Source organism: Pristiophorus japonicus, chromosome 21 (genome assembly GCF_044704955.1).
Source record: "Pristiophorus japonicus isolate sPriJap1 chromosome 21, sPriJap1.hap1, whole genome shotgun sequence".
NCBI lineage: Eukaryota > Metazoa > Chordata > Chondrichthyes > Pristiophoridae > Pristiophorus > Pristiophorus japonicus.
In genome coordinates, this window is record NC_091997.1 from 78,945,387 (window position 1) to 78,972,566 (window position 27,180).

Below are 27,180 nucleotides of genomic sequence, written 5' to 3' on the forward strand. Positions count from 1 at the left end.
CAGGGATGCTCAAGAGGACAGAATTAGAGGAGCGCAGACATCGCGGGGGTTGTGGGGCTGGAGGAGATTACAGAGATAAGGAGGGGGGAGGCCATGGAGGGATTTGACCATGAGGATGGGAATTTTGAAATTAAGGCACAACCCTTAAAGGTTTTCAAGTTCACTAGTTGTTTTTTCTAGTATCTCGTTAATATCTTTATCATTCCAAAGCGCTTAGATTGTGATGTATAATCTAGAACAATGACCTTTTAAGGTGCGTTGCAATATCTTTGCAGGCATAATTTTAAGTTTCACATTCTTAAGAGCTGAAGAGATTCAAATATTCGGGTCACATTCTTCCCTGGGCACAATGTCTATGTGTGAGGGGGCCAAACGGGGCAATTTCTGAGGGGACATCAGCCCTTGTCTCCCGAGCACCTCCAGGAGAGAGTGGGCCTTTGGACTTGGTGGCTGCAGGAGACTGTGCGGCTGGGGAGCGGCGGAGGGCTTTGTGGCGGGGTTGGTCAGGCAATGGACGGGGAACGGCTCATGGACCAGCTGGTCCTTCCCCGTCCTTGTTCATGTTAAATCGGCAGTTTGAAGTGCCACTCGCTAAATTTGTCGTCAATGCTCTTGGGGCGAGATTTGGCCTGGGTGGCAGTGCAAATCCCACCGGATTTTCTTTCCCACTGACCATCAGACAGAGTGCCAATTCGCTACTGTGGCCAAGACCAAATGCATTCCCACAATCTTGGGGCTGGAAATTTGGTTGACGGTTTTTCAAGGCGTTAATGTCGGACGGTGGATAAATTTAGTGCCGGGAAATGGTTTGCGATGGCAGCCAAAGGATTCAGTGTTTGCACCCTGAGAGTGGAGCGGAGCGTTAAGGAAGGCGTCCCACACTTCTCTCAGGGCGCTAGGCCGGGGGAGCAACTGAACATCCCGTTGCTAAAGAGCCGGCTTGGTCGCGCCCGAAGAGAGGTCACACTGCAACAAAAATAATCGGAACAAAAAAAACACAAAAAAATCTTCCCAAAACATTACTCACCCCAAATCAAGGGTAAATCGGGGAGAAAAGGAAAACTTACATCAATCACACTTACCTCATGCAATCACTCCTTCCCATAGCTCCCCGGGACAGCTCTGTACACCAGGCGTTCTCTGGCGGGGTCACTAGGGGGCGCTACGGGTGCAGCGCAAAACAAATGCTGTATCCGTGTCGATAATTGGGGACGTTGCACACCGGCGCGGTGCTCCCGGGCGATAATCCTCAGTGCCACCGGTACCGGCACACTGAATTTGCCGAGGGGTGCTCTCCCACCGAACTTCCAGCCCTGATCTTTTCTCATATGTGCAACATCAGCAGATGATTATGGATGCTGAAGGCCATTCGGCCCATCTTACTTCGTCCATCCAGAAAGATGCTGAAGGCCTCCCCAATGCTGAATTAATCCCTGGAGCATTGTACCTTGCACTCCTCCCTCCGTTCTAACTCCTCGAACAAGGACCCTTTGTTTTCTACCCTTACCCGTTAATGCTTTCTGAAATTCCAGTTAAATCCCCACTTTTTCTCTTCGCCTTCAAACCAGCCTAAAGAGAAGGCTGATTCTAGCTAAATGCAGTTATTGTTACTAAACAGACGGGCACGACCGCAATGGGAAACCAGAAGGCAGGTTGGACGGGCAGAGTCTTAGACTCACTGGTTGTGGTTTCACCAACGGGAGTTGGAGGAGTAGATTTTCAACTTCATGGGAGTAAAACTACTCGTTCTAGAAACCGCCAAGCCTTCCGTTGTTTAGGCCCAGGGGTCAAGTTGAAAATCCAGCCCAGTATCGTGAAATTAAAGTAAAATAAAGAATTGCATTTATATAGCGCCTTTCACAACCACTGGACGTCCCAAAGCACTTTACAGCCAATGAAGCACTTTTTTGGAGTGTAGTCACTGTTGTAATTTAGGAAACACGGCAGCCGATTTGCGCACAGTAAGCTCCTGCAAACAGCAATGTGACAATGACTAGATAATCTGTTTCAGTGATGTTGACTGAGGGACAAATATTGGCCAGGACACCGGGGATAACTCCCCTGCTCTTCTTTGAAAAAGTTCCTTGGGATCTATTAAGTCCACCTGAGAGAGCAGACATTGGTTTAACATCTCGTCCAAAGGTTGGCACCTCTGACAGTGCAGCACCCCAGTGGAGTGTCAGCCTAGATTTTTTTTTGTGCTGCAGGTGTCTGGAGTGGGACTTGAACCCACAACCTTCTGACACAAGAGCAACCCACTGAGCCACGGCTGACAACCAAATGCTTAGACTGCAAGGTCAGACACATGGACCCTGGAAGTTCCATTTGGCCGATTAAGCACACTTGCAGTCAACATAAAAACAATGGTATTTATAAGCCTTGAATGGAATTGTGGGATTCTTCCCTTCCATGGACACTTGCCAGACAAGTACAGCCCACAGATAATATGAAAGCCCAGCCCTGACTTTAAGGGGTATGGTGGTACGGTGGTTATGTTATTGAACTAGTAATCCAGCAGCCTGGACTAATGATCCAGAGACGTGAGTTCAAATCCCATGATAATAGCTGGGGACTTTAAATTCAGTTAATTAAAATATAAAATCTAGAATAAAAAGCTAGTATCAGTAATGGTGACCATGAAACTACAGGATTGTCGTAAAAGCCCAACTGATTCACTAAAGTTCTTTAGGGGAGGAAATCTGCCGTCCTTACCCAGTCTGGCCTATATGTGACTCCGGACCCACAGCAAACGTGGTCGACTCTTAAATGGCCCAGCGAGACACTTAGTTGTACTAAAGTGCCTGCAACAAAGTCACCTCTGTGGGAGTACCTTCACCACACAGACTGCACCTTTTCAAAGAGCAATTGGGGATGGGCAATAAATGCCGGTCTTGCTGGCGACGCCCACATCCTGTAAATAAATAAAACTAAACAACTAATGGTGGATGGTTAGACAATGACTAACTGAGCCTCAGCAAGATATTGACACACAAAAATAGTTGGCGTTGCCTAATTGTTGGAAGCAGCATGTAAACAAATGGGCTGTGTCAACCATTGGTGGCCGTGCCTTCTGTTATCTGAGCCCCAAGCTCTGGAACTCCCTCTCTACCTCTCTTTCCTCCTTCAAGACGCTCCTGAAAACCTACCTCTTTGACCAAACTTTTGGTCACCTGCCCTAATTCCTCCTTTATATGGCTCAGTGTCAATTTTTTTTCTCATAATACTCCTGCGCAGCGCCTTGGGACGTTTCACTGTTAAAGGCGCTATATATATACCAATTGTTGTTGGCTAGGAAGCTTTTGTAAGCAAATCCCTTCTGTTTAAGTGAAGCCAAGAGGCAAGATTAACCATGAAGCTAAAGGATTATTAGTAAATGCCAGCAGTTCTAATTTGTAAGAAATATTTATTCAATAGTACAGTGCATTAATAAAATATACATGAGGTCAGATAAACACATTTAATTTTGATAAAGCACTTCATATTTAATCCTCTGATCTTTGGTAAGTGTTTTCTAAAGAAACCTTGGCACATTTTCACCAATTTTAATAGTGCTTCGAACAATGACATTAAGTGAAAGTAAACACACCTTGCTCTAGGACAGTCATTTAAAAGATGACTCTTAATTCAGTTTAGCAGCACAGTCTCTGTAAATTCATTCATGATAATGTAGGGATCATAGATTTATGTTCTATTTGGGTACACCAATTGCCACGGCGAGATGTGGTGATTCACATTGTGATTCAGTCCATACTGCCACAAAGCAGTTGCTGTTGTCGCCTCGAGGCTGTGACAAGTGTACTGCAGACATTGATCATACTGTGCTAACAAATCCCTCGGGTAATACATCTTAAAAGGGTGTCCTCGCCATCGCACAGCGTTCACTGAGGCTTTCCCTCTCGGTCAACACATGGCATGGAGATGCAGTTTGAGCCACATTGTGTGGTGAAAATATCGGCAGGCCAATGGGCGACTAGATCCCCCTTGTCTCTCTAACCGGAGGGTGCGAGTGCTGAGTGCATACACACAGTTTAAAACGCTGGTTTAAGACAAAGACTGCGGTGAGGGTTGGGCCGCATCCCAAATACTCGGAGCTTGTCAAACCGCATTTTGCACTGAACACAACCTGCGCTCGGCAGAGTTAGTTCCAGCCAGTTCTATTTGAAAACAGCTCGGTCTCGGCCAGTTTAGAGTTGTTCTGAGACTCGTGTGTGCGACTGCAAAGGGCGTTTATTTTCTCAAAGTAAAGTGCAGCTTTTGAACAACTGTCATTTTCTGCGGAGTCTTAAATATTTGCTCGTTGCAAAACCGATTTCAATTTTTTTTTTAAATGTGTGTGCTTGTGCATCCAATAAAATGAAGCTACCGGTATACATTTTGAAGTGATACGCTTTATATATTTCGTTATTAAACATTATCCAAAGAGATACGCAAGCCAAGATTTCAGAACAGCCCTGTGCACAGTGATTTCCACATCAGTAGAGCTCACAGTCCTTTTTACAGGTCTCTATGAGATCAGCATTGGAATGATAGCCAGCCTAACCCGTAGTATATTTCCATTGAGAACCCACCTCCCACATTAGACTCGTACTTTGCATCACTGAATGGCCGCTGATCTTAGTCGAGCTTCACAGTGACAAACGACAAAAGTACAAAAAAAAAACTTTTATTAAATCCTTAAACATTAACACGACCTGAAGTAAATATTTGTCACGAAACACGATGCAATCTGCCCGAGACTTTATATCGTCTCTTTTTCTGTTGCAGATTAACGGCAGTGGCACATGAGGAGTGCGCCTCGTATCATTGGTACACTCATTCTGTTGTGCTGAGGGTTACTGGCGCACCAACACTTAACGGCAAGGTCCGAAATTCCTCAATTGGTCGCCGCCCCACAGAGAGGGTAATTCCGAACGCATTCGTCGAGTCGCCTAGACCTGATTCCACATCAATTGGCCCACACAACATCTCTCCAGCTAAAAGGCCCACAGTTGTCGAGACATTTTTATAAAAATATATATATATTTGTCTTCCTAAAGCTCAAAACACAAGCGCCGAGGAGCGCTATGATCATTAAAACCAGGCCGTGGTGTAGAGTCCTGCATTAGGTGGGTGGCCATCTTCACGTTGAGTGTATTTTGTTAACAAAGCATTCGCTGCCCGTGTGTCTGAAAGGTCGGATTATGCTCTTTGACACCGGCATTGTCGAATCACATTTCCACCTCTTCACACGACGCCTGGGGGCTGAACAGTCACATGAGGTGAATTTGGTTACGTTTCTGCTGGGGTTCGGAAAGTCTACCATAGTATCGTGCCTTGTTACAGAAAAGAAACCCCTTGGGCTTCAACAAGACTGCACGGTATCATGGGTAAATGACGTAGTTAGGATAACAATGAACCTTTGCAGCAGTGTCATGCACAAGTAGCATCCATTGGCTGAGTGTCAGAGAGAACTTAAGATTTCAGCTGCCCTTTTTGCTCGGGGCATGGTCTGTGCTGGCTGAGAGAATCTGGGTCACCAGAACGACAGCTTCTGCCGAACAATGTATCTTTGATTTTGTTTTTAAATGATGGATAATAGATACCTTGCTTCCCAGAACTCCTGAAGACCATGGCTTGTAAATTTTGCTCTCAACCGCAAACATGAGGGGAAATGGGCCCCCATGCTGAGCACGCTCTTAAAATCTCAATCCACCTGGATGCTATATTACAGCTATATTGGGACACAGACTTGCTTTCAACTGCCTGCAATTTTTTCCCATTGGTATCCTAACCTTTCAGCCACCCAGCAAATTAATCTCCAACCTGCTCCCACAGCTAGGACTCGATCGTGATTTGGGCTTCTTATTGCAAACCGTGCCATGCATAAGGTACTTGTTAAATATGGCGACAGTGTCATGGAGTGCGAGTTACCTACTGATATAAATGGTTTATAATATAATAATAGAGGTGGACACACACTCATTAGCTTCCAATCACAAACCCAGTACCTGACTTTCTGGGAGTTTGTCACTAATTCTCCAGAAACTTGATTTATGTTGACTCCACAGAGGGAGTGATTCGCAATGAACAGAGAGGACAGTACAAAATGAACGCACATTCAACGTTTGGGACAAAACTATCAACACAGACGGATATTGGATAGGCCCTGCCCCTTACAGCACCATAAAGCAAATGTGTTCCACCGTGGTGAAAGTGTTCGGCGGTTGCCAAGTGACCACCAGCTTCGAAGCGACAGCCACCTTGATGCAAAAGAGTAGGCCCAAATCGCCGTCAGATCGGCTCAGTACAAGTGCCTGCTCATGTTTTAAATAATCCGGGCAGTCTGTTAGATGAGCATTGTTGGCGAATATCCTTCATATGTATTCTTCATAATCCATGGTGGTTTACTCCTCCCAACCCCAAAGTTCTTGATATCACCCATCTCGACTTTTCATCAGTGGAAGTTGTATGATCGACCCTGAAGCGAGACAAAATTAACCAGTGTTACACTCTGGCACCGTCAAACACGTTCAAGCCATAAGGTGCAGACTGGCTGATAAATCTTCTCTCCACAGGCCTCAAAAAGGCCGATTTGGACTTCTGGCCAGCCAGGAGGTCCCTGCCATTCTGAAGTCCCGGCCTCATTTACATTTGGCAGGTTCAGCGTATGCACCTGTGAGTATGCTCACAGGTTTGTAGAGCTGCACGGGGCTGTCCCGTGCAATAAGTTTCCGAGTCGGTTCACGGACTCCCAGGCCGCCTGCAATTTCTGCGGGCTGGAGGAATCCGTGTTCCACGTGTACGTAGAGTGTGTGAGGTTGCAGCCCTTCTTCCATTATTTGAAGGGGCTGCCCCTCGATCTTTGGCTGCACTTCAGTCCCACGCTCCTGATCTTTGGACACCCTGTGTGGAGGGGAGCGGGCAGGTCGGAAGGCCTCCTCGTAGGACTGCTCCTGGGCCTGGCCAAGGGGGCCATCAGCCAGTCCAGACAGCGGGTGTTCAGCCTGACTGCCTGCCTCTCTTCCATGGCTACATTTAAGAACATAAGAAATAGGAACAGGAGTAGGCCATACGGCCCCTTGAGCCTGCTCCACCATTTAATAAGATCATGGCTGATCTGATCATGGACTCAGCTCCACTTCCCCGCCCGCTCCCCATAACCTCTTATCATTCAAGAAACGCCAGGGTGTCCCTGGAGATGGAGCAGGTGGTGTCCACCGGTACGCTCGCGGCCTTCTGTGAGAGGTGGGCGTCGGAGGGACTGGAGTGCATCATTTCAACAGGGAACAACATTTTAATTTAATTTGATTTGACATGGTTCCCTTTACTGTTTAATTGTTAATTTGTGGGTTTTGGTGCCCGTACAAAAAGGGGGCACTTGATTTAAAGTTATGTTAAATAGTTGTAGAGCTGTTGAGTTGGGAGTGGCTTAGCCGGTCACGTGATGTTCACAAGACTCAATAAAACCCCAGCCAGTTGGGTTCAGGGGGTCTGCGATGAGGCAAGTGATGGTGAGCCTGGTTGATGAGCTGTAATGTTAGTGACTAAGTGTCGGATAGCTGCAATACTGAATCTGCCTCGTTTTAAAGACTATAGCTGGCGAGCTGTAGAAATTTGCAGGCCATGGCAACATAAGGTGGGAAGACCCAAGAGTAAGGTTAAGGTGCCTTGACTATAGAAATGAATTACCAATTGAAACTGAAGTTTAGTCAATCCTTCCTTAGCATAGCCAGTAACAAGAATAAACTAATCATCCGGGCACAGACGAATGCGTAATCAAAGAGATGGGACAGATTATAGAATAGTATAAACCAGGAGGGGAAATCCTACGTAGGCAGCGAGAACCTAGGACCCACCCCGAGAGAAGCTGGACCTTAAGTCAGTCATTGAAAGTAGGCATGCAGGTACAGCAGGCAGTAAAGAAAGCAAATGGTATGTTGGCCTTCATAGCAAGAAGATTTGAGTATAGGAGCAGGGAGGTCTTACTGCAGTTGTACAGGGCCTTGGTGAGACCACACCTGGAATATTGTGTCCAATTTTGGTCTCCTAATCTGAGGAAGGGCATTCTTGCTATTGAGGGAGTGCAGCGAAGGTTCACCAGACTGATTCCCGGGCTGGCAGGACTGATGTATGAAGAAAGACTGGATCGACTAGGCTTATATTCACTGGAATTTAGAAGAATGAGAGGGGTTCTCATAGAAGCATATAACATTCTGACGGGATTGGACAGGTTAGATGCAGGAAGAATGTTCCCGATGTTGGGGAAGTCCAGAACCAGGGGTCACATTCTAAGGATAAGGGGTAAGACATCTGGGAACGACGGAGTAACTTTTTCACCCATAGAATTGTGAACCTGTGGAATTCTCTACCACAGAAAGTTGTCGAGTCCAGTTCGTTGGATATATTCAAAAGGGAGTTAGATGTGGCCCTTACGGCTAAAGGGATCAGGGGATATGGAGAGAAGGCAGGAATGGGGTACTGAAGTTGCATGATCAGCCATGATCATATTGAATGGTGGTGCAGGCTCGAAGGGCCGAATGGCCTACTGCTGCATCTATTTTCTATGTTTCTATATTAAGCTAGGAGCTTAAAGCAGGACACCAGTGGCGGAGATTGATTACCTCTGTTAACGGGTGGTACGAGCACAGGTTGTGAGACTTATGTGCTATTTTATACATTGTTTGTACTTTAATTCTACTTTGGGAAATAAAGTTTAATTGGCTTAACGTTTGTCGACGACTTTCATTCAATACTCGAAATCCCACCAAATTGTTGTGACTGCAGGGACTGAATACCCAGCGAGTAAACTGCCGACAAACTGACAGTGAGTCTTGGGCAAAAGCGCCCAAGGTGACTCCTTTGCGGTGCTACTTAAAGAGACAGTCCCGAAATGGTCTGCACTGAGCAGAGTTTAGGGTAGAGTTAGCACTTACCCCAAAGATTGGAAGTTTCATATCCAAATCATCGGGAGTTTCCATCTTTAAGGCATTTGCCACTTTGGAACAAAAACCGGTCTTAACAAACTGCAGAACACAAAGAGAAAAGGCGTTGAAATTCTCCGTTCCGTGCGTGAGGCGCGGCCGCCACAGTTGCTTGCCCGCGCCGGTGCGCTGGCCAACTCAGAAGATGTCGCAGACTTACCAGGACGATGAGGAACGGGAGTGCGATGAGAGCCAAGCCGCATATGACAATGATTGCAATGGCATATCCGGGGAAGGGCTTTCCCGGAGCTGGCTGGTTAACTGTCGATGTGGTCGTTGCTGCGGTGGTGGTTGTTGTTGTGGTGGTGGTCCTGGTCGTGGTGGTTGTCGGCATGGCGGTGGAAGTCGCTGTGAATAAAAAGTAGCAGTTTAGTGTCCTCGCTTCTCTCAAATCGATTTAGCTGGCAGCTAGCAGCACATGAAACATATTTGTCTCTTATGCATTTCCCCCCCAAAGCTCATTTAAAATATGCACGCAGGTCGCGTTCCCTGGCTAATGGTAGCTGAGGTTCATTAGAGGGCTGACTGCCGGGTTCTTTAGTTGGAACAGGTGTCCATAAATCAGTTTTCAGGGTGCAACGTTAGCACCATTTTGCCCATAATCCACTATATGCCATTCAATATCAATAAAAGAATAATTCTGCTTGGCTGCTGCTTCCTTCTATAGATGCACTAAGGACATATTACACGTTGCTCCTATTAGAGTGCTAATGCCACCAAGCTCATGGTCTACAGGGCTGTAGTAATACCCGCCCTCCTGTATGGCTCAGAGACATGGACCATGTACAGTAGACACCTCAAGTCGCTGGAGAAATACCACCAACGATGTCTCCGCACGATCCTACAAATCCCCTGGGAGGACAGACGCACCAACGTTGGTGTCCTCGACCAGGCCAACATCCCCAGCATCGAAGCACTGACCACACTCGATCAGCTCCGCTGGGCAGGCCACATTGTTCGCATGCCTGACACGAGACTCCCAAAGCAAGCGCTCTACTCGGAACTCCTTCACGGCAAACGAGCCAAAGGCGGGCAGAGGAAACGTTACAGGGACACCCTCAAAGCCTCCCTGATAAAGTGCAACATCCCCACCGATGTTGGCCTGGGAGTCCCTGGCCAAAGACCACCCTAAGTGGAGGAAGTGCATCTGGGAGGGCGCTGAGCACCTCGAGTCTCATGGCCGAGAGCATGCAGAAATCAAGCGCAGGCAGCAGAAGGAGCGTGCAGCAAACCTGTCCCACCCACCCCTTCCCTCAGGGACTGTGGTTCTCGTATTGGACTGTTCAGCCACCTAAGGACTCATTTTAAGAGTGGAAGCAAGTCTTCCTCGATTCCGAGGGACTGCCTATGATGATGATGATGTTAATATCCTGATCATTCACTTTCCCTGCACCATTGACAACTTCTGATTTCAAGAGTTTGCGAGGGGGTGGGGGCGAAATTGCGTTGTTTGCGCTTCCCATAAGGGGAGGTGCGCCGTGCTATTGTTTTTTATTCCACGGCCTTGCCTTGCGGAAATGGTGGGGTCCGTGCTGCGCTGGTGCACTCCGCTGCCCCGGTGGTGAAGCAGTGGCCCCATCGCGGTGTTCGTAGCGCGCCCACCCCCGTTAACGGAAGGCGGAGGGGCCTGGCCCTCCGGCCAGCACTACACGACGCTCCGCCCCTTTACGGGTCGCCCCGGCAGTGGCTGTCCACCAGCTTCATGCCTGGCTGAGCAATTTCACCCCCGCTGGGCGATGAGGGGCCGGTGCGCACACCGATGACGTCATTGCCGGATGTGTGCCGGCCCGGGGCGCTGATCGCGGAGCACGGGCGTCGCCAGGACAGCGCCCCCCCCCTAAACCTCTGGGATAATTTCCCGGGAGTCAGTGGCGGCCCCCCCCTCCCCCCGGGAGAAAATGCCCCCCCCCCCCCGCCCCCCCGGAATGTTTTTTTATTGAGGAACTGTGACGTACTTGTGTTGGTAAGGAAGTTCTGGTCCAAACTCAAACCCACTCTGCTGAATGCTTCCGTGTTATTGACTAGAGTTTGGACAAGTTCAGCTTTTGTCGTTGTTCCGTCATTGAATACTGTTCTTCCGTCGATTATAACAGATCCAGGCCTAGATAATTAGAATAAGAAAGAAAGGTGTTGGCTACGTTTATTTGACAAGAAACACGTTCCTCCATATTAAAACAATGACTACACTTCAAAAAGTCTTTAATTGAATAGTTTGGGCCTCTACTCATTAGAATTCAGAAGAATGAGAGGTGACCTTATCGAAACGTATAAGATTATGAGGTGGCTTGACAAGGTGGATGCAGAGAGGATGTTTCCACTGATAGGGGAGACTAGAACTAGAGGGCATGATCTTGGAATAAGGGGCCGCCCATTTAAAACTGAGATGAGGAGAAATTTCTTCTCTCAGAGGATTGCAAATCCGTGGAATTCGCTGCCTCAGAGAGCTGTGGAAGCTGGGACATTAAGACAGAAATAGACAGTTTCTTAAACGATAAGGGGATAAGGGGTTATGGGGAGCGGGGAGGGAAGTGGACCTGAGTCCATGATCGGATCAGCCATGATCTTATTGAATGGCAGAGCAGGCTCGAGGGGCCGTATGGCCTACTCCTGCTCCTATTTCTTATGTTCTTATGTAAAGTGCTTTGGGACATCCTGGGTTATGAAAGGCGTTGTAGAAATGTGTGGCTTTCTCTTTTTTTTAATTAATCGATGGAACCTGCTTGCCTGGCCTTCATCATCATAGGCAGTCCTTCATATCGAGGGTGACTTGCTTCCACGCCAAAAGCAGGCTGAGTTCACAGGTGTTTCAATGAAGGACCTAATATTCCAGATCCCGAACTGCATCCTGAAGGGTGGAAGATGCCTGTGCGTGGATTTTTTTAACGTGTGGTGACCGTTGCACACCAGCCACCACACGAGCTCGACAGAGCTAGGTCTTGGTCCAGTGGCAATGATTACCCAAGACGACGGAGACCTGCTCTGCTGCATGGACCTAGTGCGCACACATATCGCAGTGTGGGCTGGGCCCGTGCTGCCCCTGGGCCCCTGGCCCCGAACCCGCGCCTCTCCTGGGCCCCGATCACATCCCTCCACAGTCTCTCGCCGCTCCTTCGCCCCGATCTCGCCGCTCCTGCTGTATCTGCCCACGCTCCGATCACCGACCTGGATCTGGATGACGTCACTCTTCGCTGCCGTCGCAGCTCGCACTGCTCCCTGAAGTGGCATGCCTCCTGGCCTTCACGCCCTAACCAAGAGGCGAAGCACGCAACCTGATCCCTGACATCCGCCAGTTCCCCTTTGACCCAGCCGCGACAAAAGGTTGAATTGTCCGAAAGCGACTTAGGATCGGGAATAGGAATGGGCCCTTCAGCCCCTTGAACCTGCTGCAATCAGTGTGCTACGGGGTGGAATCATTCAATTGAATGAACACGGATTCATGAGCCCGTGACTGTGATATATTCTTTTCAACATTGCAAACACACACACATGCATAAGATGGCTCTTCAGGAACTTGTCAGGTAACCTTGTCACATGATCCTCTTGTATTTGCAGCAGTAGCTGCATTACCACAGTTGTCCACTAGGTGGACCGCTATTACCGTGCCCAATTTTTAACATCGTCCTCTGATGCGCCAAGCTGTAGGTTGCAGACATAAATTTACCCCGCCTTCCAAAAGAGAAGGGGCAAAGGAAATAAATCGGGTAAAGTTATCGTTGCAGATATTGGGGAAACGCTGACCATAATGGTCTCATTCTAGCCTGCAGCCAAGATAAGTTGACACCATCGATGACACCAGCAACTTGGCTCTGCTCGATGTCGTCAATGCCATTAATGGGAATAAGACATTCATCTTATCCACAACAGTCTGCACAAGCATTTGTTACACTTATCTTTCCGCGTGCTGAAAGAGAACGTGTAATGTATGCACCGGTGAGCATGCTCACAGGTTTGTGGAGCTGTTGAGTTGGGAGTGGCTTAGCCAGTCACATGATGTTCACAAGACTCAATAAAACCCCAGCCAGTTGGGTTCTGGGTATCTGCGATGAGGCAGGTGGTTGTGAACCTGGTGGATGAACTGGTAATGTGTTGTGTGATTGTTAAACCGTTTGCTAATAAACCAACTAGTTCTTAATAGCAATGTGTTGCTATGAATTCTTAAACAAAGAACCGATGAAACAAGTACATTACAGATGAAACTTACATAAATCCATCGATTATGAATTCCACGAAGCCAGCATCGTTTTTAAAGATTCCGTTTATCTACAGCACAAAAATGAAATGTCAGATGATTTAACCATGAACAGCATCAGTGGAGAGCTCGGCAGTGAAGTAATTCAAACTTAATGGCTCAAATTGTCAGTCCCCTGCGCTGGGTTTAAAACTTTAAATCAACTAAATTTTCCGTTATCATTTTAAAAGTTTAATCGAGTATTTTCAACTATGTCGCCAACCAGTCCTCCGATAGGTCCAGCGTGAGGGTAGTAAGTGCGTAAACTTGAGGCAATTCAAATCTCGGTTGCTCATGTCCTAGCACGCACCAAGTCCCGCTCACCCTTCACCCCTGTGCTCACATTGGTCCCTGGTTACCAATGCCTCGATTTCAAAATTTTCATCCGTAATTTCAAATCGCCCCCCCCCCCCCCCATCTCTGTAATCTCTTCCAGGCCCACAATCCCCCCGAGATGTCTGCGCTCCTCAAATTCGGCCCTCATGAGTATCCCTGATTATAATCGCTCGGTCATTGGTGGCCGTGCCTTCTGTTGCCTAGGCCACAAGCTCTGGAGCAGGCTCAAGGGGCCAGATGCCCTACTCCTGCTCCTATTTCTTATGTTTTTAATTCCCCGTGTGCTCCTGTCACCGAGCCTCGCACACTAAGCTCGCCTCTCCTGGAATCATGTGTCCTCACCCCACCTTTTCCCACCCATTCATGGTAGCAGATGAAGGAATGAACATAATAACATAAAAAAACAGGAGCAGGAGTCGGCCATTTTGCCCCTCGAGCCTGCTCCGCCATTCAGTAAGATCGTGGCTGATCTGATCTTAGCCTTAGCTCCACTTCCCTGCCTGCTCCCCTTAACCTGCGACTCCCTCATCGTTCAAAACTTGCTTGGAGTAGGCGTAAGATTTCCCAATGGATGCTCCTGGTGAATAAGACTCCACTTGGCCCTTACAGGTAAAGTCACAATTACAGTAATTGCAATGTATGATGGTGAGCCTAAAATTACATGTGATCAGTTTAACACTTAACAAGCCTGACTGTATCAGCACTGACTGTGCCTGGTTGAGGGCTATGTACAGGTAAATGTTAATATTACATCTGTAAACCAACTATGACCTTAGAGTCGTGTTTCCCCGCAAGCCTGGGAGCATAATAGGCAGCCACAATTAAACAAGGTGCAGTGTGTACCATCTACAAGAAGCCCTGCAGCAACACGCCAAGGCTTCTTCGGCAGCACCTCCAAAATCCGCGACCTCTATCGCCTAGAAGGACAAGGGCAGCAGGCACATGGGAGCATCACCACCTCCAAGTCACACACCATCCTGACTTGGAAATATATCTGCCGTTCCTTCATCGTCACTGGGTCAAAATCCTGGAACTGCCTCCCTAACAGCACTGTGGGAGCACCTTCACCACACGGACTGCAGCGGTTCAAGAAGGCGGCTCACCACCACCTTCTCAAGGGACAATAAATGCCGGCCTTGCCAGCGACGCCCACATCCCAGGAACAAATAAAGAAAAGAACATTGCTCCAAGCACTAACCGGAAGTCTCACACTATTATTGTTGCTAAAGTATCTTGCAGCTTTAGAAAGTTAGCTTTATCTCTACACAGCAACCAGGTTTGACTTGAGTACTTACCACATCAGTAAAATTGGTGCTGAAATCTGTGAATTCAGGACTTGATCGATTAGCCAGGGCAGGGTTGAAATCTCTGTTTGTAATCCGAATCAACACTTGGACACTATTAAAATCAAAACCCTCACCTACGGAAAGAAAAAAAGCAACATATCAGGCCCATGTAGCTCAGCTTCTTTCCAATCAACAAAGCCAGTCGTTTTTTATTTTAATTATGAAATTCAATCAGTGGTCCAACACAAACTTCTTGTCCTGGCCAGCAGTGCAAAGTGGGCAGATAGGCATCACCCGTCCACAATGGAAAAGTAATTTGGCGACGAGTGTCAAATGGGCTACTGATAGAAAGCTGCAAGCAAAAGTTGTGACAGCAGGAAGTGAGGTCTGTGGACAGTGTTGTGTATCTGTAAAGCATGCACTCCCATGTTCCGCCACCAGGGAGCTCATCCCCTGAAGTCGCAAGGGATCCCAGCATCCCTTGGGAGCACTGTATATAAGCTGGCCCCTAAGGCCTGTTCCTCACTCTGGAGTGTATTATGAAAGACTGAGGTCACTGTTACTTTAACCTCCCTGTGTGCAGCCTCATCTGTGTTAGGAACACAATAGACAGGAAATGCATGCAAGATTTATGTATCTATAAAACATACGGAACGAGTATGACTCTAATCGTCATTTTTTGCGCTATTCAACAAAAAGCATGGCTGGGTGAAATCGCGTTGTGTGATATTGATATATAGCTCCCCTGCAAAGCTTTAATGTGTTTATGTGTCATTCACTGGTCTATTGTTCAAGTCATCCTCGACTCCTAGGGACTGCCTAAGAAGGGAAGGTCTATTGAGCATAAGGGATTTTCCTCGCAATGTGATAAGCGTTCCTACACTAATGATATCCAGCATGATTTCACCCCCCTCATGTGGCTGTCTGAAGGACCATTTATTGGATGTGCAACATGGGAAGGGCTATGGTTTCTGGCCTCAGTTTTCTACATTATAACGGTGACTACACATCACAGGTACTTCATTGACTGTAGAGCAAAATAAATGCCAGTTGTTTCTTTCACAGTGTGAAAAAAGCCATTTGCAACTGCAGCAATATGTGAACCAATGTGCAATTTACTTATTGACAAGAACAGCTATGGGGATGGGGAGAAGTGTTTTGTCGATAACTTGCAATCATCTACCAATATTAAAACTCTCAGGCATCACTCCAGCTTTTCTGTTTTACATGCTTTTCCTCGCTTGAAAATGAGACAAAGTGAGAGAAGACAATGGAGGCAGGACTATCCACCATCTACAAGGCACAAGTCAGGAGTGTGATGGAATACTCTCCACTTGCCTGGATGAGTGCAGCTCCAACAACACTCAAGAAGCTTGACACCATCCAGGACAAAGCAGCCCGCTTGATCGGCACCCCATCCACAACCTTCAACATTCACTCCCTCCACCACCGGCGCACCGTGGCTGCAGTGTGCACCATCCACAAGATGCACTGCAGCCTCTCGCCAAGGCTTCTTCGGCAGCTCCTCCCAAACCCGCGACCTCTACCACCTAGAAGGACAAGGGCAGCAGGTGCATGGGAACACCACCACCTCCACGTTCCCCTCCGAGTCACACACCATCTTGACTTGGAAATATATCGGCCGTTCCGAAATCGTCGCTGGGTCAAAGTCCTGGAACTCCCTCCCGAACAGCACTGTGGGAGCACCTTCACCACACGGACTGCAGCGGTTCAAGAAGGCACCTTCTCAAGGGGCAATTAGGGATGGGCAATAAATGCCGGCCTTGCTAGCGACGCCCACATCCCAGAAACAAATTTTAAAAGTTAACTACGGCAGTGACAACCTCTTTACTAGAAAATGCACAACATTCAAGACTCTTGAGTCAGACGGCTCGAGACTCACTTCTGAGACTTGAGCACCTAATCTAAGCAGGCAGCCAGTAGCGTGCTGAGGTATCATTCTGCATTGGGGCGTCAGTGGGTCAACTGGATATTAATGATAACAACCATAACTTGCATTTATATAGCGGCTTTAACGTAGTAAAATGTCCCAAGGTGCTTCACAGGAGCCTTTTCAAGTAGAATTTGATGCCAAGCCACATGAGGGGATAATAGGACAGATGGAGTCAAAGAGGTAGGTTCTAAGGAGCGTCTTAAAGGAGGAGAGCGAGGTAGCGAGCACGAGAAGCTTAGGGAGGTAGTCCCAATTGAAGTGCAGCAGTTCTCCCAGTGCCCCAGCAGTTTTTTGGGCCCTTGCTTTGTGTGTTGGCCAACGTAACAGTCACTGGACCTCCAAATTTTTTTTTTGCTTTTGCAGATGAAGCATTGCGAGATGTTTCTGCGCAATGTGATAGGTTGCTATCTATAAATGCAAGTCACCATTCACACACACCCTGGCACTTACCATTTACACGAATGCTGGATATGACGATGTCAAATCCCGAAGTTTCAACACCAGCTTTGATTAGATTCCGCAGCATTGGTCGGTTTTCTGATTTGGTTGTGTTGATCTGGACATGTGCCACCACCATCACCATTGTTGAAGCGTTGCTAAAATATAAGCGGAAACGTGACACTCAGACAGTCGTTCGCTCAGCCGACCCCTCTCTGCTACGTCGCTGAGATGGCCATTTCAATGTGTCCCGCACGCAACACTTGCATTAAATAAACATCACATCTACAGATTGGTATCAAAGTCTGAAGAAGCATGCATTCTTAAAATTGAACTTTTGTTTTCCATGTATCTTAATTATGTGTCCTAACTCGCATCAAGTCCCGCTCACCCACCACCCCCGTGCACGCTGACCTACATTGGCTCCTGGTTAAGCAACGGCTCGGTTTCAAAATTCTTATCTGTGTTTCCAAATCCCTTCATGGCCTCGCCCCCTCCCTATCTCTGTAATCTCCTCCAGCCCCACAGCCCCCCCCCCCGAGATGTCTGCGCTCCTCAAACTCTGCCCTCTTGAGCATCCCTGATTATAATCGTTCCACCATCGGTGGCCCTGCCTTCTGTTGCCTAGGCCCCAAGCTCTGGAACTCCCTCCCTAAACCTCTCCGCCTCTCTACCTCTCTTTCCTCCTTCAAGACACTCCTTAAAACCTCCCTCTTTGACCAGTCACCTGCGCTAATTTCTTCTGAGGTGGCTCAACGTCAAATTTATTTGTTTTGTCTTATAACACTGCTGTGAGGTGCCTTGGGATGTTTTACTAGGTTAAAGGTGCTATATAAATACAAGTTGTTGTTGTCAGTACAGTATTTGCATCTTAAAGCAATATGTGTATCTTATTGCAATCTATGATTCTCAGTGCAGCATATATCTGAATGCAGTATATGTATCGCATTATCATGTGTGAACTTTCAGTGCAGTATATGCATCTTAGCAGTTAATGCAGTATGCATATCTTACATTCTGTGTTGTTGGTGATCATTCAATAATGCAACGCAAATGCTTGCCGGAACATTACCCTCTAATACACTTGGCTGCAGCCGCAAGCCCACCGATGAGCATAGGCCCACCAAATAAACGTAGGAAAAAAATGATAAGGACTCTCAAATAGGCTGTTGTGACCAACGTTACCAGAACCAGAATATATACCTACTTGATACAGAATATATGCTTCCATTGTTGAATATACAAGTACAACGTCTGAAATCCGGAATCCTCGGGACCGCATCCGATCCGCTTTTTGGGTTTTTCTGGATTTCTGACAAGAAAACCAATAGCCTGAAATCCAGAATCCTCGACCGGATCCGTGCCAGATTTTGGTTTTTGCCTCAAAAATGTCCGGGTTTCGGACAACAATTCCAGATGACTCCATCAGCTACGCGCAAAATGTCCGTTTTTTTTTTTGGACAATTCCGGTTCTCGGAGTCGCGGATTCGGGACGTAGCGCCTGTATCGCGGTGCCTATGTTTTCGGACTCCGAATCAGAATCACATACATGATGTAATGAACATGAACAAACAGCTTGGCCCGGGCCCATCAGGCCATTAATCCAGCCCTGCTTGTCAGCACACACCCCTGCCACGCGCATCCACACTCGACAAAGGGGGCAGAACCCTGGGCACGGGTAGGGTTAAAGTGGACGTACCTGAAGGTGACAGAAGAATTAGGCAGCACGTTCGGGTCGAATCCTTCTTTGAGAACGTTTTCAAGCTGTTTAATCAAAAGAAAAAGTCAGTTGGATTCTTGCTGTAGGCTGTTTGGGATTTCCAATTGCATTGGACAAATTGAAAGGAAAGTGTTGGCAACTTGTTATCACATACCCAGTTAATAACTAATGTTTTCAGGCTGGTAAATTCACTGGAAGTATTGTCGTTGAGGTTTGTTGAGAAAGCCCTATCTTCTATCACAAACGAAATCATCAAACTAACTGGCTGCAGATTGTTGAGTGTGATATCTGAAGAATAGATAATAAATATTAAAACGTTCAGCTAATAAAGCTGATCATTAATGCATTGACATGGGGAACGGTAGCATAGTGGTAATGTCACTGGACTAGTAATCCAGGGGCCCGGACTAATGATCCGGAGACGTGAGTTCAAATCCCACCTCAGCTGCTAATCAAATTAAAAAGCCAGTGTTAGTAATGCTGCTGGATTATTTGTGTAAAAACCCAACTGGTTCACTTTTGGGCAGAGGAAACGTTTCAAGGACACCCTCAAAGCCTCCTTGATAAAATGCAACATCCCCACTGGCACCTGGGAGCCCCTGGCCAAAGACCAGTCCACCCTAAGTGGAGGAAGTGCATCCAGGAGGGTGCTGAGCACCTTGAGTCTCGTTGCTGAGAGCATGCAGAAAACAAGCGCAGGCAGCAGAAGGAGTATGCGGCAAACCAGACTCCCCACCCACCCTTTCCTCCAACCACTGACTGTCCCACCTGTGACAGAGACTGTAATTCCCATATTGGGCTGCACAGCCACCTGAGAACTCACTTTTAGAGTCTTCCTTGATTTCGAGGGACTGCTTATGATGATGAATTTCCTTTCGGGAAGGAATTCTACCACCCTTATCCGGTCTGGCCTATATGTGACTTGACTCTTAACCACCCTCAGCGGTTCAAGAAGACAGCTCACCACCAACTCCTCGAGGGCTATTAGGAATGGGCAATAAATGCCGCTCATTGCCTTGCCCATGTCTCATGAATGACAGCTTCTGCTCTCCAGTCAGGCAGTCTCAGCCAACGAGAGCAGCTTTTGGGGAAATTGCGTACTCCAATTCTGGCCAGTTTTCCGTCCGTTGATTTTTAACGCAGCAAAACAATCGCGGGGAGCATGGCAGCGATTTCCTGACGTGCTCTCAGCTGGAGAAGCCCCTCTCGGAACTGTGCACTCATAAATCCAACCCTCCCATTCTCATTGACATCACCAGTTGAGCTGGTATTGGATTAGGAATGGCATGGGATTGCAAACTTGGTGTGCAGGTCATTGTAACAAACTCTGTTCAGTAGGGTGCAAACCAGTGGGGGGGGGGGGGGGCGGGCCCCACGGGGGAGACATGCATAGTTGGTACCAAATGCACAAAATGAGGTTTTAACATTCATGGCTTGAATCCCTAATTGGGAAGGAGCACAAAAGGAGCAAGGGTCGGGAAATGGCAAGCCCACAGACCATGATTTTCCATTTGATTTTAAATTCTGGGATATAAAACCAAAGGGTTGTGGGACTGGCATTTCTCGAAACAGCGCTCCTCCGGAATGCCAGGCGTGCCCTGTCAGAGAACTAACTCTCACATCTGCATGATCATCACTACAAGGGATTGATCACACAAGAGGCGCTTGCCACTGCATTAATATAGGCGAAACCTGGTCCCAACGCTGCTGTACTCCTTGGAGAAGCACAGATCTTGATAATATCTCATGGAAGCACTCGGTGCCGGCTTTGCTTCGAGAGATTTCAACGTTTGATTGGCAATGAGGATGGAATTTATTGGAAAATACATAGTAAAAAAAACTTCAATGCATAACCAGAGCATGGAATTACATAGCACCGAAACAGGCATAAACTAAGCCGGCGTTTATGCTCCACATGAGCTTCCTCCTACTCTACTTCATCCCTACAAGAATATTCGGCGCTTGCATTAGAATGGGTGTGGTGAAACGCCTTGCAAGAGTGCAAGCATTTCTTACTGTGACCTGGAGCATTGCTCAGTCGGTGGTAGAACCTCAGACCTGCTAACCAGTGTGTCAAGCTCCATTGCTACCAGTGGGACAACTCTGACCTTAAGAATATAAGAAATAAGAGCTGGAGTAGCCCATTTAGCCCTTCGCGTCTGCTCCACCATTCAACAAGATCATGGCTGATCTTCTATCTCAACTCCACCTTCCCGCTCTATCCCCATATCCCTTAATTCCCTTAGTTCCCAACAGTCCAGTGACCTCTGTCTTGGATATACTCAATGACTCAGCATCCACAGACCTCTGGGAGAGAGAATTCCAAAGATTCATGACCCTTTGAGTGAAGAAATGTCTTCTCATCTCAGTCCTAAATGGCCGACCCCTATTCTGAGACTGTGACCCCGTGTTCTAGACTCTCCAGCCCGACGGGAACATTTTCTCAGCATTAACCCTGTCAAGCCCCTTAAGAATGTTATATGTTTCAATTAGATCACCTCTCATTCTTCTAAACTCTAGGGAACAATAAGCCTAGTCTACTCAGTCTCTCCTCATAGGGCAATCCAAACATCCCAGGAATCAGTCTGGTGAACCTTCGTTGCACTCCCTCCAAAGCAAGTATATCCTTCCTTAGGTAAGGAGATCGGAACTGTACACAGTACTCCAGGTGCGGTCTCACCAATGCTGCATGTCTTGTAACATTTTGTAACTTACTTTGAGATTTGATGGATGCACGATTTATTGTTAAGTTCCCTAGTGTTCCATTTGCCAGGCCATTCGCCAATAGCTTCACCACTTCGGAACCACTTGGGGCTATGGTATCGTTGCTGAAAACCACGGTACAATCTACTTCAATGGATCCAGGACTGAAAAGAGATAAATTATATAAATCCTGTTAATATATTAATTGGAATGATCTTTTATTTTCACATTCAATTTTGAGAATGGTATTATTGGATGAGAGGATAAAGCTTTCAAACAGCAAGTACTGGTCCATTTTTGAAAGACCAGTCTTGTTTTTAGTTGTGCTTTAGCCCTGCCACCACCCCACCAAAATTTATTCTCAAAGGAAATGGTTGAAAGTATAAGGCGAGTGGTTGGAGCATCAACGATCGGTAACAATCATTATTTATTAATCTGGATGTTCACTGAGCATTGTGTCACTTCCTGTTTTGTCACTTCCTGTTTGTAAGTCTTGCCTTCCAATTTGAGAATTATAGTTTTGAACCTTGCATATATTGGGCATTTTGCATCAACCAGAACTAAAGGTACAAAATGTTTGAGCCATCCTTCTTAGGTGTTTGAGCCATCGTTCTTAGGTTAGGCAGGTCGGAGCCATAAAAGGAGCGGAAGTGCGGCAGCCCGGGAGCAGCATGGCGGCGTACCACGGCAAGGTGCAGCGCGAGCTGGTGCGGGAGGGCGACGGAAGCGGAGAGTGACGTCATCAAGTTCCAGGCCGGTGATTGGAGCGCGGGCAGGTACAGCAGGAGCAGCGAGGTCGGGGCGAAGGAGCGCCGAGAGATTGCAGAGGGACGTGATCGGGGCCCAGAAGAGGCGAGGGCCCAGGGGCAGCACGGGGCCCGTGCAGCAGAGCTGGTCTCCAGTCGTCCTGGTTAATCCTTGCCATTGGACCAAGACCTAGCTCTGTCGAGCCCGTGTGGTGGTTGGTGTGCAACGGCCACCCCACGTTAAAAAAATCCACGCACAGGCATCTTCCACCCTTCAGGATGTAGTTCGGGATCTGGAATGTCAGGTCACTCATTGAAACACCTGTGAACTCATCCCTTTTTGGCGTGGAAGCAGGTCATCCTCGATACGAGGGACTGCCTATGATGATGAGGTTGTAATGCCAGTAATTCACTCATGAGTGAAGCATGGCCTCAAATGAGTGGGAATTTTCTATGGGCCGAAAATTGAGGTCGGAGGCTTCCTTCGTACGACCCGAAAAAAATCTACGAAACTACCTGATGGTCCCGGAAGAACCTACGATTCCGGTCGGAGGCCTTCATTCACTGCGCAGCGCACGGGGAGATGTCTTCCACGTACAGACGCATCTGCTGGAGTCACATGGGCCTGAACCACCAATCACTATCTAGCATTCTCATTGATAATAATGGCAACTCCGTTTGTACGGACTCCCATTGCTATCAATGAGAATAACCCACGAAAACACCGAAACACAGCACTATAAATTTAAAAAACACCTCACATATTCAAAATTAATTTAAATTAAATGTTTTAGAAAAAAATAAACGTTTTGGAAAACATATTTATATACTTTCTAATAGGGAAAGAAACAAACTTACCATAATGGACAGGGTTTTTAATATAAAAATGAATGGTTACATTTAATTTTTCTATGATTTAACAGTGTAACACTGGTAAAAGTGAGCTATGTGCCTGCTTTTACCAGGCGTAAGAGTTTGAAGGACATTCGCTGGGCGTGAGTTGGGCAAATAGCCCAATCTCTCCCACGGATGTCCTTCTCCTGGGGATGCGTAAACATAGAAACATAGAAACATAGAAAATAGGTGCAGGAGTAGGCCATTCGGCCCTTCGAGCCTGCACCACCATTCAATATGATCATGGCTGATCATTCACCTCAGTACCCCTTTCCTGCTTTCTCTCCATACCCCTTTAGCCGTAAGGGCCATATCTAACTCCCTCTTAAATATATCTAACGAACTGTCATCAACAAATCTCTGCGGTAGAGAATTCCACAGGTTAACAACTCTGAGTGAAGAAGTTTCTCCTCATCTCAGTTGTAAATGGCTTACCCCTTATCCTTAGACTATATCCCCTGGTTCTGGACTTCCCCAACATCGGGAACATTCTTCCTGCATCTAACCTGTCCCGTCCCGTCAGAATTTTATATGTTTCTATTAGATCCCCTCTCATTCTTCTAAACTCCAGTGAATACAAGCCCAGTCGATCCAGTCTTTCTTCATATGTCAGTTCTGCCATCCCGGGAATCAGTCTGGTGAACCTTCGCTGCACTCCCTCAATAGCAAGAAAGTCCTTCCTCAGATTAGGAGACCAAAACTGAACATAATATTCCAGGTGAGGCCTCACCAAGGTCCTATACAACTGCAGTAAGACCTCCCTGCTCCTATACTCAAATCCCCTCGCTATGAAGGCCAACATGCCATTTGCCTTCTTCACCGCTTGCTGTACCTGCATGCCAACTTTCAATGACTGATGTACCATGACACCCAGGTCTCGTTGCACCTCCCCTTTTCCTAATCTGTCGCCATTCAGATAATATTCTGCCTTCATGTTTTTGCCACAAAGCGGATAACCTCACATTTATCCACATTATACAGCATCTGCTATGCATTTGCCCACTCATCTAACCTGTCCAAGTCACCCTGCAGCCTCTTAGCGTCCTCCTCACAGCTCACACTGCCACCCAGCTTAGTGTCATCTGCAAACTTGAAGATATTACACTCAATTCCTTCATCTAAATCATTGATGTATATTGTAAATAGCTGGGGTCCCAGCACTGAGCCCTGCGGCACCCCACTAGTCACTGCCTGCCATTCTGAAATCTGTCTCAAGAAATTTTGACAGATCGAAAAAGCCAGTTCTTGGCGCATGCAGATCGTACACACCCGGAGAGGCTGAAAGTTTCCGCCTATGATGTATTATTGTATTCTTTTTGCACAGAGGATGCAGTTCCTATCTACATGCTGTGTCACAATTTTTTCCCCTTTTTTTTTGGCTAAAATTTAGCATTGGAATTACTAAGCCAACATAGTGTACAAAATTGTGGAAATTATGATGAACTTGTATAAAGTACTGGTTCGGCTCCAACTGGAGTATTGTGTCCAATTCTGGGCACCGCACTTTAGGAAGGATGTGAAGGCCTTAGAGAGGGTGCAGAAAAGATTTACGAGAATGGTTCCAGGGATGAGGGACTTCAGTTACGTGGACAGACTGGAGAAGCTGGGGTTGTTCTCCTTGGAGCAGAGGAGGTTGAGGGAAGATTCGATAGACGTGTTCAAAATTATGAGGGGTCTGGACAGAGTAGAGAGAGAGAAACTGTTCCCATTGGTGGAGGGGTCAAGAACCAGAGGACACAGATCTAAGGTGATTGGCAGAAGAACCAAAGGCGACGTAAGAAAAACATTTTTTACGCAGCGAGTGGTTGGGATCGGGAATGCGCTGCCTGAAAGGGTGGTGGAGGCAGACTCAAATTTATCTTTTAAAAGGGAGTTGGATAAGTATCTGAAGGAAAAAAATTTGCAGGGCTATGGGAAAAAGGCGGGGGAGTGGGACTGGCTGAGAGTCGGCATGGGCTCGATGGGCCGAATGGCCTTCTTCTCTGCTGTAACCATTCTATGATTCTATTCCCTATTCAATTGTATTATGTCAACCATCAATATATTCATGAACTGACCGTGACTAAGAGTGGTAAGCTGACCCCATTGCTTACCTGAATCGATTGACCTTTATGCCAAGAAAACTTTTGGGTGCTGCTGCACGGTATACCGGACTGAGCTTTAAAAGAAAGAAATATAATCATTTTTATAACTAATTAGTATTATCATCTTTAATTGTTAGCTGAGGCACAGTTGATAGTGGATTCAAAACCCTCCCCACGGACCTTGGGCCACTAAAATCTAGATCTGACACTACAGTGCAGTACTGAGCGAGAGCTGCACTGTCAGAGGTGCTATCTTTCAGATGAGATGTTAAACTGACTAGATAAACTGCTTTCGTTTAGGTGATGGTTGAGGGAGAAGTGTTGGCCAGGACACTGGGGAGAATGCCCCTGCTCATCTTCAAATAGTGCCTTCATAATTTTTACGTCCACCGAAGGGGGCAGACATGATTTAACGTCTCATCCGAAAGACGGGATCCTCAGCACTGCACTGGGAATGTCAGCCTGGATTATGCGCTCAACTCTCTGGAGTGGGGCTTGAACCCACTGCTCTTCTGACTCCGGGACAAGAGTGATATCAAGTGAGTCATTGAGGGGCCTCCTATCTGCAACTTTCTCAAGGATAAAAAGCAAGCAAACACAGTGTCGTAAATCTAGTGTGATAAAGAAAAACACCTTTCATTTAGATTATCTACAAAATTAAACAGAGGAAAATCACCACTTAACAAGAGCAATAACATAGAGAACTTTAAAAGCCTATAACAATTAGGCCAGACATTAACTTTGTAGAGCATCAGAAAATAAAATTAACATCCAATGCACGAATAGTTTACAAGAGAACGAAGCAACTTACGGAATCGATAACATTCTGTGCACGTTCTCGGAATTGGGACGATTGTGGATTATTTAACTGCGGTGTAAAAGTTTCATTTAAACTGAAAAATAATTCTACTTCTTGCCCTACGGGTGGTGCGGCAGTTGTTGCAGGCGCTACAGTTGTTGCAGGCGCTACAGTTGTTGTAGGCGCTACGGTTGTTGTTGGCGCGGCAGTTGTTGTTGGCGCGGCAGTTGTTGTAGGCGCTACAGTTGTTGTTGGCGCGGCAATTGTTGTAGGCGCTACAGTTGTTGTTGGTGCGGCAGTTGTTGTTGGTGCGGCAGTTGTTGTAGGCACTACAGTTGTTGTTGGCACGGCAGTTGTTGTAGGAGCTACAGTTGTTGTTGGTGCGGCAGTTGTTGTAGGTGCTACAGTTGTTGTTGGTGCGGCAGTTGTTGTAGGGGCTACAGTTGTTGTTGGTGCGGCAGTTGTTGTAGGCGCTACAGTTGTTGTTGGTGCGGCAGTTGTTGTAGGCGCTACAGTTGTTGTTGGTGCGGCAGTTGTTGTAGACGCTACAGTTGTTGTTGGTGCGGCAGTTGTTGTAGACGCTACAGTTGTTGTAGGCGCTACAGTTGTTGTTGGTGCGGCAGTTGTTGTACCGGCGGCAGCAGTTGCTGCGGTAGTTGTTGTAGGCGCTACGGTTGTTGTTGGTGCAACGGTTGTTGTAGGTGCTACAGTTGTTGTAGGCGCTACGGTTGTTGTAGGCGCTACGGTTGTTGTTGGTGCAGCAGTTGTTGTAGGCGCTACAGTTGTTGTAGGCGCTACAGTTGTTGTTGGTGCAGCAGTTGTTGTAGGCGCTACAGTTGTTGTAGGTGCTACAGTTGTTGTTGGTGCAACAGTTGTTGTTGGTGCGGCAGTTGTTGTTGGCGCGGCAGTTGTTGTACCGACGGCAGCAGTTGCTGCGGTAGTTGTTGTAGGCGCTACGGTTGTTGTTGGTGCAACGGTTGTTGTAGGCGCTACGGTTGTTGTAGGCGCTACGGTTGTTGTTGATGCAACAGT

At 47.1% G+C, this 27,180-nt stretch overlaps 1 protein-coding gene across 1 annotated transcript; it reads right to left on the reverse strand.

Annotated features, from left to right (window-relative positions):
* Positions 1 to 3,448: 3,448 nt before the first annotated feature.
* On the reverse strand, positions 3,449 to 26,699 carry LOC139234126 (uncharacterized). Its single transcript, XM_070865093.1, has 12 exons — positions 26,161 to 26,699; positions 25,359 to 25,423; positions 21,638 to 21,789; positions 19,077 to 19,210; positions 18,902 to 18,966; positions 17,215 to 17,360; positions 14,820 to 14,944; positions 13,162 to 13,220; positions 10,916 to 11,061; positions 9,121 to 9,308; positions 8,913 to 9,002; positions 3,449 to 6,457 (listed from the first exon to the last, which is right to left on the reverse strand). The coding sequence occupies exons 4-12, from the start codon at positions 19,173 to 19,175 to the stop codon at positions 6,434 to 6,436; spliced, it is 942 nt and encodes a 313-aa protein (XP_070721194.1). The 5' UTR covers positions 19,176 to 19,210; positions 21,638 to 21,789; positions 25,359 to 25,423; positions 26,161 to 26,699; the 3' UTR covers positions 3,449 to 6,433.
* Positions 26,700 to 27,180: the final 481 nt, after the last annotated feature.

Coding starts and splice junctions, on each gene's coding strand:
- LOC139234126 (XM_070865093.1), bottom strand. CDS start 19,175: ATGATTTCGTTTGTGATAGAAGATAGGGCTTTCTCAACAAACCTCAAC. Junction 14,945..17,214: donor ATCCAGCATTCGTGTAAATG/GTAAGTGCCAGG, acceptor TTCTTTCCGTAG/GTGAGGGTTTTGATTTTAAT. Junction 6,458..8,912: donor TGAAACTTCCAATCTTTGGG/GTAAGTGCTAAC, acceptor GTCTCGCTTCAG/GGTCGATCATACAACTTCCA.